The sequence below is a fragment of the Astyanax mexicanus genome, chromosome 10 (genome assembly GCF_023375975.1).
Source record: "Astyanax mexicanus isolate ESR-SI-001 chromosome 10, AstMex3_surface, whole genome shotgun sequence".
NCBI classification, from domain to species: Eukaryota; Metazoa; Chordata; class Actinopteri; order Characiformes; family Acestrorhamphidae; genus Astyanax; species Astyanax mexicanus.
In genome coordinates, this window is record NC_064417.1 from 46,792,244 (window position 1) to 46,807,638 (window position 15,395).

At 36.2% G+C, this 15,395-nt stretch overlaps 2 protein-coding genes across 12 annotated transcripts in view; both read right to left on the reverse strand.

The window, feature by feature from the left end:
- map7d3 (MAP7 domain containing 3) overlaps positions 1-4,645 on the reverse strand; it is a 45,271-nt gene extending 40,626 nt beyond the window's left edge. For all 11 annotated transcript variants that reach the window (XM_049484251.1, XM_049484252.1, XM_049484249.1 and 8 more), the window contains exon 1: positions 4,540-4,645. In XM_049484251.1, the coding sequence (XP_049340208.1) occupies positions 4,540-4,585 (46 nt within the window). In that variant the 5' untranslated portion in view covers positions 4,586-4,645. The remainder of the gene's footprint in view (positions 1-4,539) is intronic.
- arhgef6 (Rac/Cdc42 guanine nucleotide exchange factor (GEF) 6) overlaps positions 1-15,395 on the reverse strand; it is a 233,886-nt gene that overhangs the window by 75,712 nt on the left and 142,779 nt on the right. The window lies entirely within an intron of this gene.

Here is a 15,395-nt window from a genome sequence, read left to right on the forward strand (position 1 = left end):
ATACTAAGAGTGGGACAAAATATTGATATATTGTACTGGTTTTGTTTGCAATACATAATGGATACAACATAATGTATGCACTCTAAACTCCCAAACACCATGTTGCTAATCTAATAAATATGACTAACCTGCAGTAAGGAATATTGGTTGTCAAATTCTGTGAAACTGACACCAATAAATCAATAATTTCTGGTATTTGCTTATTTAGGAGTATTTAAGTCTTCTTCAGTAACACAGATACTGTGAAGTATCGTAGAGCATTGTTTTGCGATATATCCTGATCCGGATCCTGCAAAATTGCCCTGTGATTCCCACAGTTATTAGATTCATACATATTAAGAACACAGTTAGCTATTTATTTTTTTATTTAAGTGTTACCAATAGACACTGCTACTTTAACATTAACTTGTGTTTAGGTTTGATGTCACTAGGAACACCTGGAATCTGCAAGTCTGGATTATTCCCACAGATAAGCCTATGGTCCTAAGGGACCGTTGAGATGAGCAGGAGTTGGAGGAGCATTTGTAATCTACAATACAGCACCATAACAATCAAATCCTCACAGCAAGGGCATGCAAACTCCAGTGCAGCAGTGTGGGTGTTATGCACACAAAAAATACAACAACAACTCTGTATCACTGTCTGAACTGTGGAGCTACATCCTGGATTTGGGATGTGGGAGGAGAGCTGCTGACTCATTTAAATACAAGTTAATTTGCTTCTCAAATCTCTGGCTGAGATACTGTCTCTCTGAATGAGAAGCACACTCCATTGTCTTACAGGGCTGCCTCGTCCACTTCCTCTTTATGACCGTAAACTCGTACAGTGGAGGAGCTGTGGTCCATTAAAAAAAGACGGAATCCGCTAAAAATAAATAAAAAAGGCCTAGCAAAATATCAAACTAGCTACAATAAAAAATGAAGAGGTCATCATGCTATATACTCATCAGCCTTCTCCAAGCTATAAATTTTTATTGATTTTACTGGACATACCTCACATTCTTTACGTAGTTTACGATGAGCACAGCAAGCATGGAAACTGAAGTCGTACTGGGTTAATGCCACCCCATAATTACAGAAGAGCCTCCGCACACATTCTTGTGGACGTCGATTATATATTCTACAGTTTTCAGCCAAAACTACAAAACCCATTATTATTTGTGATATTGGTGAAGTGGCTCAAGATTAACATTATTTAAGTGTGGCAGTGCAAGCCTGCATTCACACCAGCAGGCAAGAAGTCACTCATGTCACCCCAAGATGGACTATTATACTACTTCTATTATAGAAGTAATTGTATTAAATTATATATTTTTGTTATGGTGCATTAAAGAGCAACACCATTGTGACAGTTAAGATTGTGTCATTTTGTACAATTTGGCTAAATGTTTGGCTAACTGGTCAGAAAATGTCAACATTTATTAAATTTCTCAAGACGTAAAGGATCAAATAGGTCATTATATGAAACATGCACTGTGTAATAAGACTAAAAATCTTGTTTTATATGGTGCACATAAAATCCACCTCCGTTAGCTATGTCATGGAAAGAGAACACTTACATTTCCATATGTATTAAGCATATTATGGCATGATATGTTTGATTTTATGTGCCTTGCATGAGACTGCACATCCTGCAATATGAATATTGCATATGCACACACCGCAAAAGTGATGATCAAACAATATTGAACAGCCCTACAGCATAACATTAGCCAGCTAAGGCCCTCTATGACTGCTGTTAGCTACTGTGGCTTTACCATAGCATTTTCTAGCCCTGGTCTTAAGACCTGTACTGTCCTGCACATTTTAGTGTTTTTACTTCTTTAAAACAACGCTGTCACATCAGTGAGAACTGATAATGACCATGTTTAGTGATCAAAGCTAGCAGATAGAGATGAACAGGTAGCAGATTTATTAACATAAATCTACTGGTGTTGATCTTTAAAACCACTTTATCTAAGGACACTGGTCATATATTAGTGAACTCTTAATTATTAAGAATATTTAGAAATTAGAACTGGGATACAGAGAGGCTTAAATATCACAAACATGCATAAAAAGGTTAAAAAAACTCGACAGAATTTTTTTGCCACTTATCTTTTAACACTTAAAAAAAAAAAACATATGAAAATACATTTCATGTTTATCCCACATAAAGAAAACTAAGCAGCAAGTTCCAGCTTATGTTGAAAAGCGAGGTCACAAAACCAATGTATTTACATATCTCTGCCTGTTCAGCCTGCATCAGTTCAGTGATAAGGAGAGTTTCTGCCCAGACTGCTTGTTGAATTTGGCACAACACAGGGCAGTTAATCAGAGTTCATTGAAAAATACCTCAGTCTCTGAAGGATAAAAACAACAGGTATAGTATCATATAAAAGGAATAAGAGCAGTCAACGTGTAGAAAAAATATAAGATAAGAACCATTTAACTGAATGAAAGCCCAAACATGGGTAATGCTTATACATAAATACTTGTGTATCAATGAAGCAAAGGTACAGAATTAAAGAACCAATCAGCTATTTCAGAAGAGTCAGTCAACATTAGGGGTGGGCGATATGGCTCTAAAAAAATATCATGATATTTCAGGGTATTATTGCGATAACAATATACTTGGCGATATAGGAAAACAGAAAAATAATTAATTAATTTCAGGAATATAGTATAAAAGTATAACAGCATAATCATAATGTGGCAAAATAAATAATATAGCATAAAATAATATTATTGCAGAATATTTAGTGCATGCATATAAACTGCAAACTAAAACAATTATACAATAAATAAACCTAAAGCTTTACAGTAAATAATAGACTACTTTTAAGCCAGAACATCTCTATTATCAGGATATGGATTTTTAATATCACAATATTTCTGTGTCACGATATATTGTATACGATATAATATTGCCCACCCCTAGTTAACATCCAATCAGAGTAGCAGTTACAGACAGAATCTTAGGAGGTTTGTTGATTCTGAGCAGTCCAAATGTGTTGACAGCCGGTTCAGCTAAGAGCAAAAAAATACAATTTTCCTCTGGGATTTCTATAATTTCCATCTGGGATCAATAAAGAATCTGTCCATCTATAATCAACAAATAATTCAAACTCACATTATGAAAGTGTCTAAGATTTTCTGACCATGTATGAACCACCAGACAGGTGACAAGAAACTTAAAGTGGAATCTACTGGGAACAAAAGCACAGATGTCACCAACTTTCTTCAGAGTCAATCACTACAGACCTCCAAAATAAGTAGCTTCAGATCAGCTCAAGAACAGCAGAGCGCACTGCAGACAGCTTCATGTAAAGGGCTTCCATGACTAAGCAGCTCCATCCAAGCCTTACATCACAAATGCAATGGGACCCACTGGTACTTTTGGCAGCGTGGGCAGTGTGCCAAGTCCTACTGGAAAATGAAATCCTCATCTCCATAAAAGTTGTCAGCAGAGGGAATCAGCAGATGACATGTCTCTCCAAACTATCTCTGATAATCAAAGCTTCACACTAGACCTCAAGCAGTTTGGACTGTGTGTCTCTCCACTCTTCCTCCAGACTCTGCTCCCTTGATTTACAAATAAAACGCAAAATTCTATGATGGTCAGTGATGGTTTAGAGAGACATGTCATCTGCTGGTGTTGATCCACTGTGTTTTATTATCAAGTCTAAAGTCAGTGCAGTTTTGTTTTCCCGGAAAATCTTACAGCACTTCATGCTTCCCTTTGCTACGGACAACTTTTATGAAGATGCGGTTTTCATTTTCCAGCAGGAGTTGGCACACAGGCCACAGTGTTTAAAGCACCAATTGGACTTTTATAATATTCTAATTTTCTGAGACACTGATTTTTGGGTTTTCATTGACTGTAAAATAGATTGCTTTATGTGTATGTAATACATCGATATAATATAAGTTATGAATTTCACATTTTTAACTCAAATACTAAAATAAAGTAACTTTTCAATGCTATTCTATTTTTTTGGGGGATGCACTTATAGATAACAAACGTAGCTTAACTGAGCCAGACAAGATATGAGCATCCAAGCTAAAGCTAATGTTAATGCTAATCTGATCTGTCAGTCATATCAGTCATTTTATTCACTTAAAAATCCATTAGCTTAGCATAGCACAGCTAGCTAACTAAATAACTGATAACTATCAAACTAACGGTCACTGCAAACACGCTACTTAACCCAGAGAAACTCCACAACGGCCATAACTCTTCTCTGAATCTATAAAACACCGCTGAGTAGTTTTAAAGCGAGCTACATCCATCTATCCGCTCCAGAGCAGCAGTTATAAACTTGTTGCCGTGGCGTTTCCTGCTCTCCCGCTGCAGCAGCGTTAACTCTCAGCAGCCCGCCGGCTATTACCCAGCCCAGCGCAGCCCGCTAACCCGCTCAGCCCCAATCAAACAGCCCGATTTTCAGCTCACTCCGCCGCACAAACCGCTCCAAACCCCCCGAGCTCCGAGCTCACAGCCTGGACCCGCAGCCGGCCGCAACGGAACCCCCAAAACCCCCGCAAACACAGGAATTCCTACCCATTTGAGCGCGCAGTCCTTTCAGAGTCGACGCGCCCTCCGCCATTTTTAACCGAAGTTTTTTTTCCTCCTCTTTTTCTCGGACACGTTCATTTACGCGGCGGCGCGCGCACAAGCCGGGACCACGGCCACGCGCACAGCGCCTCTGGGAGCACCGCGGCGCCATCTAGCGTCTGACTGAAGATCTGCACTGTACACACTGATACAGTGTTTACTACCAGTCAAAAGTTTGCACACACCTATTCTCATAAAAAAAAAAAAAATGAATATATTTTTATTATTTTTTAACATATTTTAATATGATATAATATATCATAATATAATATAATAAAAATAATAATGACAATAATAATAATACAGTGAATGCATATTCAATAAGATAGGTATAGCAAGCTATAAGTCACATAGTTCATATGGAAATGGAATAATGTAATAAAATATAAGGAATAATAATAATAATAATAATAATAATAATAATAATAATAATAATAATAATAATAATAAGCATGATGCAATCTGGCAGTGACTCGCTCCAATATGAGAACAAATGTATAAACAATGTTTTTTTTTTAAAGGACACCCTGCTCAATACTAAATTTTAAAATAGCTTTCTTGGCGGCTGTGCAGCCATTAACACTTTTTTCTCCTGAATATTTATGTCAATAGCTGAATACTCTCCGAGCAGAAAATAGAGCTGGAAAAAAGAAGGTCCTGGTCCAGCAGGGAAGACAACATATGTGTTACAGTCAATGTGTTTTTTTTTTGTTTTTATGAGGTTTTACAATTCACACTAGTCATCAGAGTTTTACACAACCATTCTAACCCCCCTTTTCTTTTCTTCCTTTCTGTTCTCTCTCTCTGTTCACTCTCTTTCTCTACCAAGCTGCCCAGCCTGGTTAACTGGAGGTGTCCATTCGTGGTTTCAGCATAGAATCCACTTTTTCATTTCCTTAATTTTGTTTTCTTTCTATCATTTCTCTTTTCACATGTATCAAGATGCCACGTTTCTAATGTTGCCCAGCCTGGCTCTCCATTGCCCTGATGCCCGCTGTGATGTAGTCCTGCTCTGAATCCCTGCATTGATCCATTCCTTCCACACTTCATAGCTGTACATATGGATGCTTAAACTGTCTGGACTTTAACACCAACACTGAGCATATGTCCATCATTTATCCACGCTCATAACTCAGAACCTCTTTTTACATTAGCTATAGCTCCACCTTATCTCTATGTACTGTTGTTTTTGTTCTGTTATTTGTTTGTGCTCTCTGGGTAGACTAGAGAAAAAAAGATTCCTCTACTGAGTCTTGATTCCTCTCAAGGCTTCTTCCTCTTACTGTGAAAGAGTTTTTCCTCAACACTATCACTGTGGTGCTTACTCATAGGAGGCTTGGACCCGTATCTCTGTAAAGGTTCTTTGTGACAATGTTTGTTGTAAAAACCTCTATATAAACACATTTGAACTGAATTGAATTGAATTAAATTGCTTTTCTTTCTCACTGTCCTTCACCTCATCCCAAATCACCCATCTCAGTCGATATTAGGTCAGGGGATTGTAAAGGATCTGCTAACTACATAATTCCATGTGTCCCTTAAATTTTGTCATGTCTTTAATATTAATACAAATAACAATAAATAAAAAGGCAAGTGTCCAAACCTTTGACTGATAATGTATCTGTGAGTTGGGAAAGTATGTAAACCATTGCTTTCAGTACCCGGTCTGACCCCCAGTGTAGCAATAACGGCAACTAAATTTAATTTCTCAAAAACAAACAATATTAAAAATATATATATAATAATAAAAAGTCAGGTTTTACCCGTAGCTTTATTCCAGAAACAGAAATGCTAGCATTCCTTTACAGATGCAGGCCTACCTTACAGAGGCTGCAGGCCGGGGTTTGGAATCTGTGGGAAGCTGTAGTGCCTCAGCGGTCAACCACTCCTTTAAAGAAAACAGTCGATCCCCTTGGCTAACTAAGTGCTTCTTTACAGTTATTTAACACCACTTCCTCTGTCCCACCATCTCCTAAATCTTAGCCTGCTGGGCCTTCATTCATTTTTCAGGGAGTTCTGTGCCCGGTCTCAGTTACACTCTGAATAATGCAGAGCAGTCTGTGGTGCTTAATGGAAGTGAGGGAATGTCAGGTTCTGTGAGTGGACATGGGTGCATTATTACACTGACTGATTATTACACTATTATCAGGTTGTTTACCAAGCAAGTCAACCAGCATGATTGGCATGACCAGCAAGACCAGCAAGACCAATCTGGTCAACAGGCCTGACCAGCATGACCAAACTTGACCTTAATCAAATGCAACATACACTATTGATGTAAAAGATATATTTATTACAAGTACGTGTTGATCATTTCTATTTCAATTGTTGGTCAGTTCTATTTGAAATTTTGACACAATGTGAAAAATTCTAATTACATTAAAAAGGCAAAAATTTGATGCACCTTTTTAATACATATCATATATATATATAATGATATATACTGTATACATTTGATTGAATAGTAACCTCTCTAATCACTGTATGGATTCATTTAGTTCATTCAGCACAGAATTAAACTGATTACATAATCTAGTCATTAAATGTTAACTGCTATTAACTTCATGCCTTCCTCATAGAGAGCTGTTTATGCTGTCTTTTAGCTTATTATGGCTTCTGCACATCGAGGGAGGGGGCGGGGGGTCTTTAGCACACTGATTCTCCTCCAGTCACTGAGAGTAAGCAGCAAGACACTGGGTTGAGCATTACATGAGCACTGAAAACTCCCATTCATATTTCAGCCAGTGTCTCATCTCCTCATTAATAAATAAAATGTCTCTGACTACTGTTTGTTTGTATTTTTTTCTTATTGTGACTTTGACCACATTGCATACTAGAAAAAATATATAAAAACTATCTTTACATATAACTTCCCCAGAGACCTTACAGTTTGCACAGTGTATAAGTGAGTATATGTGTTTATGCCTTATGTCCAATGCTCAAGCATAAAAGTAGAGTATCTATACATTCTAAATTCATCTGAGAATGACACACGATCTAATGCACTGTAATCCAGCCCCTCTGTAGGACTGACTCACCTGGGCATTATCTATTTCATCTGTTCAGAGTGTAACCCTGCTCCAGCCTCTCGCTGGTATGTATTATGTACAGTGCGCCTGCCTCTGGCCACAGAACTGCTCCTGACCTGTGCTATTATTTTGCGTATATTTAAAACTGTGTGTCTGTAGATAATAAAGACTTGCATCATGGCCTCCAGTCATTCCCCTGAGTCTGCTTCTGATGGATGTGGACATTTGTGGTGAACGTTGATGCAAACTGAAGACAGCATGACTGTAACAGAGCTAAAGGCTTCAATGAAAAGAGATCACAACACCGAGTGTAGAGTATCAGATAGCAGCAGGGTTCTCTTCCTCTAACCCTGCTGTTTATACACCCTGCAGCAGAGTCAGGTCACCTGTAATTACAGCCGGACAGCTGACAAATAGCGAATAGTGAAGGACGAAATACGTTCTTATAGAAATAAAAAAGGATGCTTTTGATTAATGAATGTTCACTGATATTCAAAAAGAACAAAACGGTTGCAGTTTGCTAAAACCAGAAGGCTATTGAAATAATATTTTGAGGAGAGATAGGAATAAAAAATATATTTATGGTATAAATGAGAAGTGTTATGCTTTCAGCATGGATTCCAGCATCAGAAAATAAAAAAACGTATCCCATCTGTGAAACACAATGATGGTAGTATTGGACTGTTTTGCAGCATCTGGATCAGGACAACCTGTCATCACTGATGAGACAATGAATTTTGAATAAAATTCCACCAGTGAATTGTGGAGGTATTTTGAGTTTGTTAATAATGGTGAAAGAATAGTGATTTCTTTGCATAGGAAATTCTATGCCCCTATCACTAGCATTATAAGCCTGTTGGGAGCACTGGATAAAAGTGCTGTATTTAGGAATGCTGAGGGAGAACAGAGGTGGGCTATTCAACAAAAAACGTACTCTTTACTAGTACTCTACTCTACTAAGACCATTTCACACCAGATTTCTCCTTCAAGCAAGTCATCATTAGTTGAGTTTTTCTTTTACCTTGTTATTTATTTAATATTTTTTTTATTTATCTAATTTTGTGTTTTACAATTTAGCCCTTTTTTAAACTTTATTTTATTCATTTCATCTTTTTATTTGTTTCATTACTGCTTTTTCATTTGATCTTTACATTTTTATTTCATGTATTTTCTTCCTTTTATGTTTATATATATATATATATTTACTTATTATTATTGTTTATTTTAGTTCCACCATTTACATTTTTATAATTGTGGGTATTTTAGTCATTTCATTAATTTTATTGTTTTTTTTTTTCTGTGCTTAAATGTTATTATTCTACGTATTTATCTCTTTGTTTTATTGCTCTACATTTTAGCCTGTTTGCATATCCTTTTATTTTGAATTATTTTATTTTTTAATTAAATCTTGCATTGATTGCTTGTTTTTATAATTAAACTTAATTTTCAATCCCTGTAACTTTATGTAAGCTCGGCTACATTGAAAATGAGGGTTACCCTCAATGTATTTACCAAGTGAAAATAAAGGTTGATTGATTGATTGATCTGTACAGTATAGATAGACAGGTTGAGTGAGCTAGATTAACATTAGCTTGCTTAGGCAGTTAGCCCATTAGCTAGCTTACACTGGAAAGCTTGAGACTGAGCACAGCTTAATTTATTATGGCGTTTTCTATGCTATTACATATCTGTGAATTTCCCAAACATATTTTATTGTATAATAAATATAGTCCAACAGTATTCAGTAGGACCTGAATCTGATTTTTTCTTCTTAAAAGGATCTAAATCTTATAAAACTTCTTGTCATATGTTTTTCTTTGTTGTCCACACACCTCCTATTTTTCTCCACACATTTTCCAACACAGTTCAACAAATCCAAATCTTTAATAGTATTTAAATCTGCTGATTGTGTTATGCATGACACAACGTGCATAGAGCATAGAGCTAGAGCGATTTTATTTTTATTTTTTTACAGAATAACCAAGAGATATTTGCATAGCAACCACTTTCTGTTAGAACAAAATGGATTTGTGTAAAATTATTAAAATTAGAATATAGTCCTTATACGTATACCTTATAGTGGTAGTGTGCATTACACAACTGGGACACAGCCATGTTTTTCTTGCTCTAGGGCTCCCCCTACAGTTAGGAAGTAGAATTCAGGTGTTGAGCTAACCATAAAAGACATGTTTTTTACATGCATTTCTGGACAAGCTAAGAGATGTACTTTATTTATCACGGAACTTTTACTGAAAATGAAACAGCATAAGGACTGAGGCAATCAGGGAAGTATAAAAATATGATTTGAATAACAAAGGCTTACTCAATTCTCCCAAGATTTGTCTTTGCTGCTTCACCAAACCAGTGATTTACTGAATCCAGTGTATTTTTTATTAAATACTGTAGATTTTATTCAAATGTAAAACTTTCAGTTAGTCAGTTCTCTGCATAAACTCACAGTCAGGCCCACAGAATAGAACAATGTAGAGTAAAGTGTCTGATCATATTGTGTGCCAAAAAAACAGGAAGTCTAATGAACTGTTGAAATACATGCTGCGCTAGGAGACAAACAAGAACTACATAAGAAAAAGAAAGCAGAAATGGTCTTGGAGAAGCTCTCAGTCAGTAAAAGAATGAATACATATACTTGACTCAAAGTGATAAACATGACTGTAAAGGTTATTTAAACATAAAATAAGTTTTAATAAGTATTATATAATTTTATAGTTTTTTATAGGATTTCAAACTGTGGGCCTTAATACCTTGTGGGCTGCAGTGCTACAGCCACATGTGTTGGCCACATATTTGACTTGGTTTTTTTTTTAGCAAAGTAAACTTCTTTTTAATGTATAGACATTTTAAGAAATGCATTATAATGTCATTTGTATGTCAATTATTTGGTATTTGCAAAAAATAAAACATTTTATTCAGGTTATTTAAAGTTTGTTATGTGGTCTGGCATAATAAAGTCACATGACCAAAATAAACTGGCTGGTGGATTAGTGCACTAGATAGTCGTGTAAAAAATGTAAAATGTTTCAGTCTTGCTGACCAGCAAATTGAGCTAAACTGAGTTAAATTTCTGGTGTTAATAAAATACTAGAATAAAATAATAAAATTAAAGAGTCAGTCAGACTATTGCCAGAGTTAATCCAATACTTATAAACACTGTTCATATTATAAAGCATTACTAATCTCCCGCATCTGAAGATTCTGGTGCAGTTCTACTCTGTTGATCAATTAAATACGCTACAATGACTGACGTGCTGTTTTCTTTTAGATTTTAATTGATTAATTTTAATTTTTTGTGCGGGTTGCAGAGCGTTTTTGAGGTGGATTCAGTGGGCTGTATGTTGCACAAGGCTGGGTACTCCCTGTATACGGTAATCTAAAACAAAGCGGAGAAAAATAAACCCGAACACTGTCAGCACCGTCTGCTTGTTTTGCCAGTCTGAAGCGTCTCTTTGTGTAGCTCTGATCTGCTCTGCCTCATGGCCTCATGTGGCCTCATGTGCCTTTCTGATCTGAAGAGCCACTCTGTCTGTGTCCACTTCAGCTGGGGGAGCTAATGCTGAGCTGAGGAGCCTCATTAATCAGAGCTGGGCCTGATTAGACTCACCAGGAGAGCAGAGACTGTACCACTGTGGGGTCATGTTATGCAGCCAGGATAAATAAAGATTACTGTCATGTGGGTTTGTTCACTGTGATTATGAAGAAAAATTGATAAAAACTTTGATTTATATTTCAGTATTAACTCTGTTTAACTTTATGTTTTAAATGCACATATTCCCATTTTCTCTTGCTGATTAATTCACATACAATACCAGGCAAAAGTCTTGACACACCTTAAATTCAGTGTCTTTCCATATTGTAGATTAATACTAAAGTCATCCAAACACATCTTGCCTGCATTTTTTTTTAGTCAGCTTTATGAGGTAGAGACACTTGGAATTCAGGCATTCAGTTAACAGCTGTGCTGAACTCATCAAGAGTTAATTACTTGAATTTCTTGCCTCTTAATGTGTTTGAGAGCATCAGTTGTAAAGTTGTGAAGAGGTAGAGTTACAGGTATACAGTGAATAGCTCTATTTGAGTAATGTTCTAATCCATATTTCAGCAAGAACCACTCAGCTAAAAAAAACTTTAGGAATGGAGATCAGTCAATTAAAAAAAATTCAATAACTTTATGATCATCAAAAACGTTATGATGAAACTGGCTCTCATCAGGATTGCCCTAGGAAACGAAGACCAACAGTTACTTCTGTTGACAGGATAAGATTAAACTGGCTCTCATCAGGATAAGAGGCACCTAAATGGTTACTACATCATTCCTTATGTGTTTCTTCATAGTCAGTCTGAATGACTTCAGTATTCCTTTACTATGTGAGAAAAAAATTGTCATAGTGCTGTTATTTTGCTTCTTGTGTTGTATGTGCCAGAAAACTGTATGTAACCTAAGGCCAATAACAATGGGTGAAAAATTATGTATAAACCAAGAATCAGGTTAACTGTGTTTTTTAAATGTAAATCTAATCTCAGCTTTTTCCACTCATTGGCCTTTTATGATGTCACCTTGTCATATAGGTCCACTATATAGTGTACAATAACAGAGCCCATCTGTTGCTATGGACAGTGCTGATGGTGGAATGGGGGGTCAGACATGGTTTTATTGATTAGGGTTTTATTTTTTCCCACCTGTTAGCGCATGATAGTAAAAATTACAAACGAGAATAAAAAAATATTTTAGATGAAATATTCAACCAGATATAATATTTTGTCTTTTAAATGAAATAAAAGCATTGTTTTTTTTATTTTTATAAATGTTTTAATTACTTAAAATACCACTACAATGAGAGTTTTACTGCATTCTGAAGAGTAGGGTTCACGTAGGTAGAATATGGGATTGGTGTGTTTCAGGTGAGTTTGATCTCTGAGTTGGTGTAGTACATGTGACCCATGGACAAAATATTCTGGCTCCCAGTTGGGCTACTCATACAGGACCCACATGGGTATATTATCTGTGTGGTCCACTATTCAGAAATATCCAGCTATAGTTGGTTCCTGGGAACACTGATCAAGAACTAGAGAATGGTTAACACCATCTCTAACTAAATATCATTAAGGAGGATATACAAAGTAGCTGTTTCTGATAATGTGGCCAGTGTGTGCATAAACTTGTTTATGTCTTTTAAGGAGCATATGGCACACTTTTTACTCATTGCACTCCTGAAGATATATTGAAGATATATTGTGCCCTCTGCTGGTGGCCTGCTGTGTTACTGTACACGAGGGCAGATCAGATATCAGTATTTGGTGGAATTACCCTGGTTTTAATCACAGTTTTCATGCATCTTGGCATCATGTTCTCCTCCACCAGTCTTACACACTGCTTTTGGAACTTTATGCCACTTCTGGTGCAAAAATTCAAGCAGTTCAGCTTGGTTTGATGGATTGTGATCATCCATCTTCCTCTTGATTATATTCCAGAAGTTTTCAATTTGGTCAAATCAAAGAAACTCATAATTTTTAAATAGTCTCTTTTTCCCAGAGCTGTATATAAAAAAAACCCAAGCCTGCTTATAGACACATGGAGTGTCCTAAATAAGTGTGGAATTAATTAACCCTTTTTCTGTACAAACCTTAAAAAAAAATAAGATTTGTTTTTTTTTAATGACCCAGTTTTCTTTAATTGAGCTTAGCCTATAAGAACCCACCAGTCACTAGAACTGCCCCTATTGATTAAAATGCTCCTAAAACTAGTGGGAATTTAAGATGACCTCCTCTGATACATGTAAAGTCATCCAACTCACCCTCTTTTTTTCAAACTGACACCAATGCAGCATCACAAAGGAACCAACACACTTGGAGAAAAGCAGCAGACCCTTAGGTCTAAAACATCAGGTAACATACGACTGTACCGGGTAGCCTTAAAATAGAAGCAAAGAAAACACAGTCACCATACCTCTGCAGATTATTTAAAATGAGGGATGCATGAGGAAAACAGATAGTGAAGAGAATAGAGACAATACAAATTTTGCCCACAGACTCTGGGCAAAGCCATACCGAAACCACAGAAAGCCACAGTAGATCACATGTGAGTGAAATTTACACAGAGAAAGGCAGATAGTTTTTGATAAACAAACAAATGCTAAGGATAAGTTAGCTCTGGAAACACTGGAGGTCAAAGAGTTCATCAATTGTTCAATTGATCAATTGTTCTCTCTCTGACTCTGGCTGCTTATGCCAAAGCAGAATGACTCAGGAACCGACAATCTGGCAGGTCTCCTAAACAAAGGGCTATGATTACACTATGATAGTCAAACACACAGGCATGGCTTGGTCCGCTCCACAGGAAAATTTAATTAGATTTGTTTGAGGAAAGCCCGGCTCTCTCGCTCAGATCTGAACACCTATCGTTCTTTTACTGTTTACGGAACATGTAAGGAAACATCCCGCTGTACGACTGAACACACAAATCCAGCAGCAGTGCTTATTCTGCACAGGCTGTAAAACTGCTATCCAACTGATAACAACCCTCACCCACTTCAGAACATCACAGCCCGGTCTTACACTCTCCCAACAATTACTTTTTTATTAGATGTTTTTTAATAGTCCTTTATTAGTGTGTGATAAACAATATAGATATAATATATTGTGCTTACTGCATGCATCTCCCTCGTTTTTTTAAAACAAAACGTTTGGACACACTTCTTCTTATTTAATGTGTTTTCTTTCTTTTTACATTGTACATTTAATGGAGATATGAAAGCTATACAGGAAGACGTGAAGAAGGCTGAATTATTCTGTAAAGAAAAGGTGTTGAAAAAAACAGAAACCACTTTTTTTGTTTACTATGTAATTCCATGTGTCATTTTAATTGTTTTTATGCCTTTACTATTAATTTACAATGTAGACTCTTGTAAAAATAATTTAAATAAAGAAATAAAGAAAAACATTGAAAGAGAAGGTGAGTCCAAATTTTGACTAGTACTGTATATGGATACTACCGGTCAAAAGTTGTTTTAAAAAAATCTTAGCGATAATTTATTACTACAACTTCACCTGTCAGACATCTATTTTACTGGTGAAACTTGTGAGATTAGTCCAATGTTAAAGCTGAGCTAAAGTTGTTGCCATGTGGGTCAGCCAGACCTCTTCCCATAATGGGTGTAGGAAACAGTATTCACCGCACTCCGGCTTTATTTGTAATTTTTTGAAAGGAAAGACCTCTACTGTAAATTTGAATTTGCCATATCGTATCATACGCAATAATATCATCAACATTTTTAAATTTCGCGAATGATATTTTACCCAGAAATATTATTATATCTGTCCAGTATCATTTATTTTACTTTAATCCTGGACATATGGAGATATATGGAGTCCATTATTAGTATCATGACATTCTGGACCATTGACTTCTGTTACAAATCTGATAAAATACTTGTATTTTTATATTATATCTCAGTTAGGGGTTTCTAAGACTTATGCGCTATAACATTTTACAACCACTGCCTTTCTTGTGTCTTATCTGTTTCCTCAACCTTTGTTCAGACAAGGTGCGTCCCTGTCACTGCTGTATGAGTTATGAGAACGGAACCTCAGAGTATACCTTACTGATTTCATACCAACAATAAAGAACTTTTAACAATTATTTTGTCTAGTACAATAATGACACTTGTTTTACAGGATATGCAGCTTTAGGCAGCACAGATCAGTTAATTGATGCTGCTTATTAAGTTTATAGCTTTATCTGTTTAATGAACAGCTAGA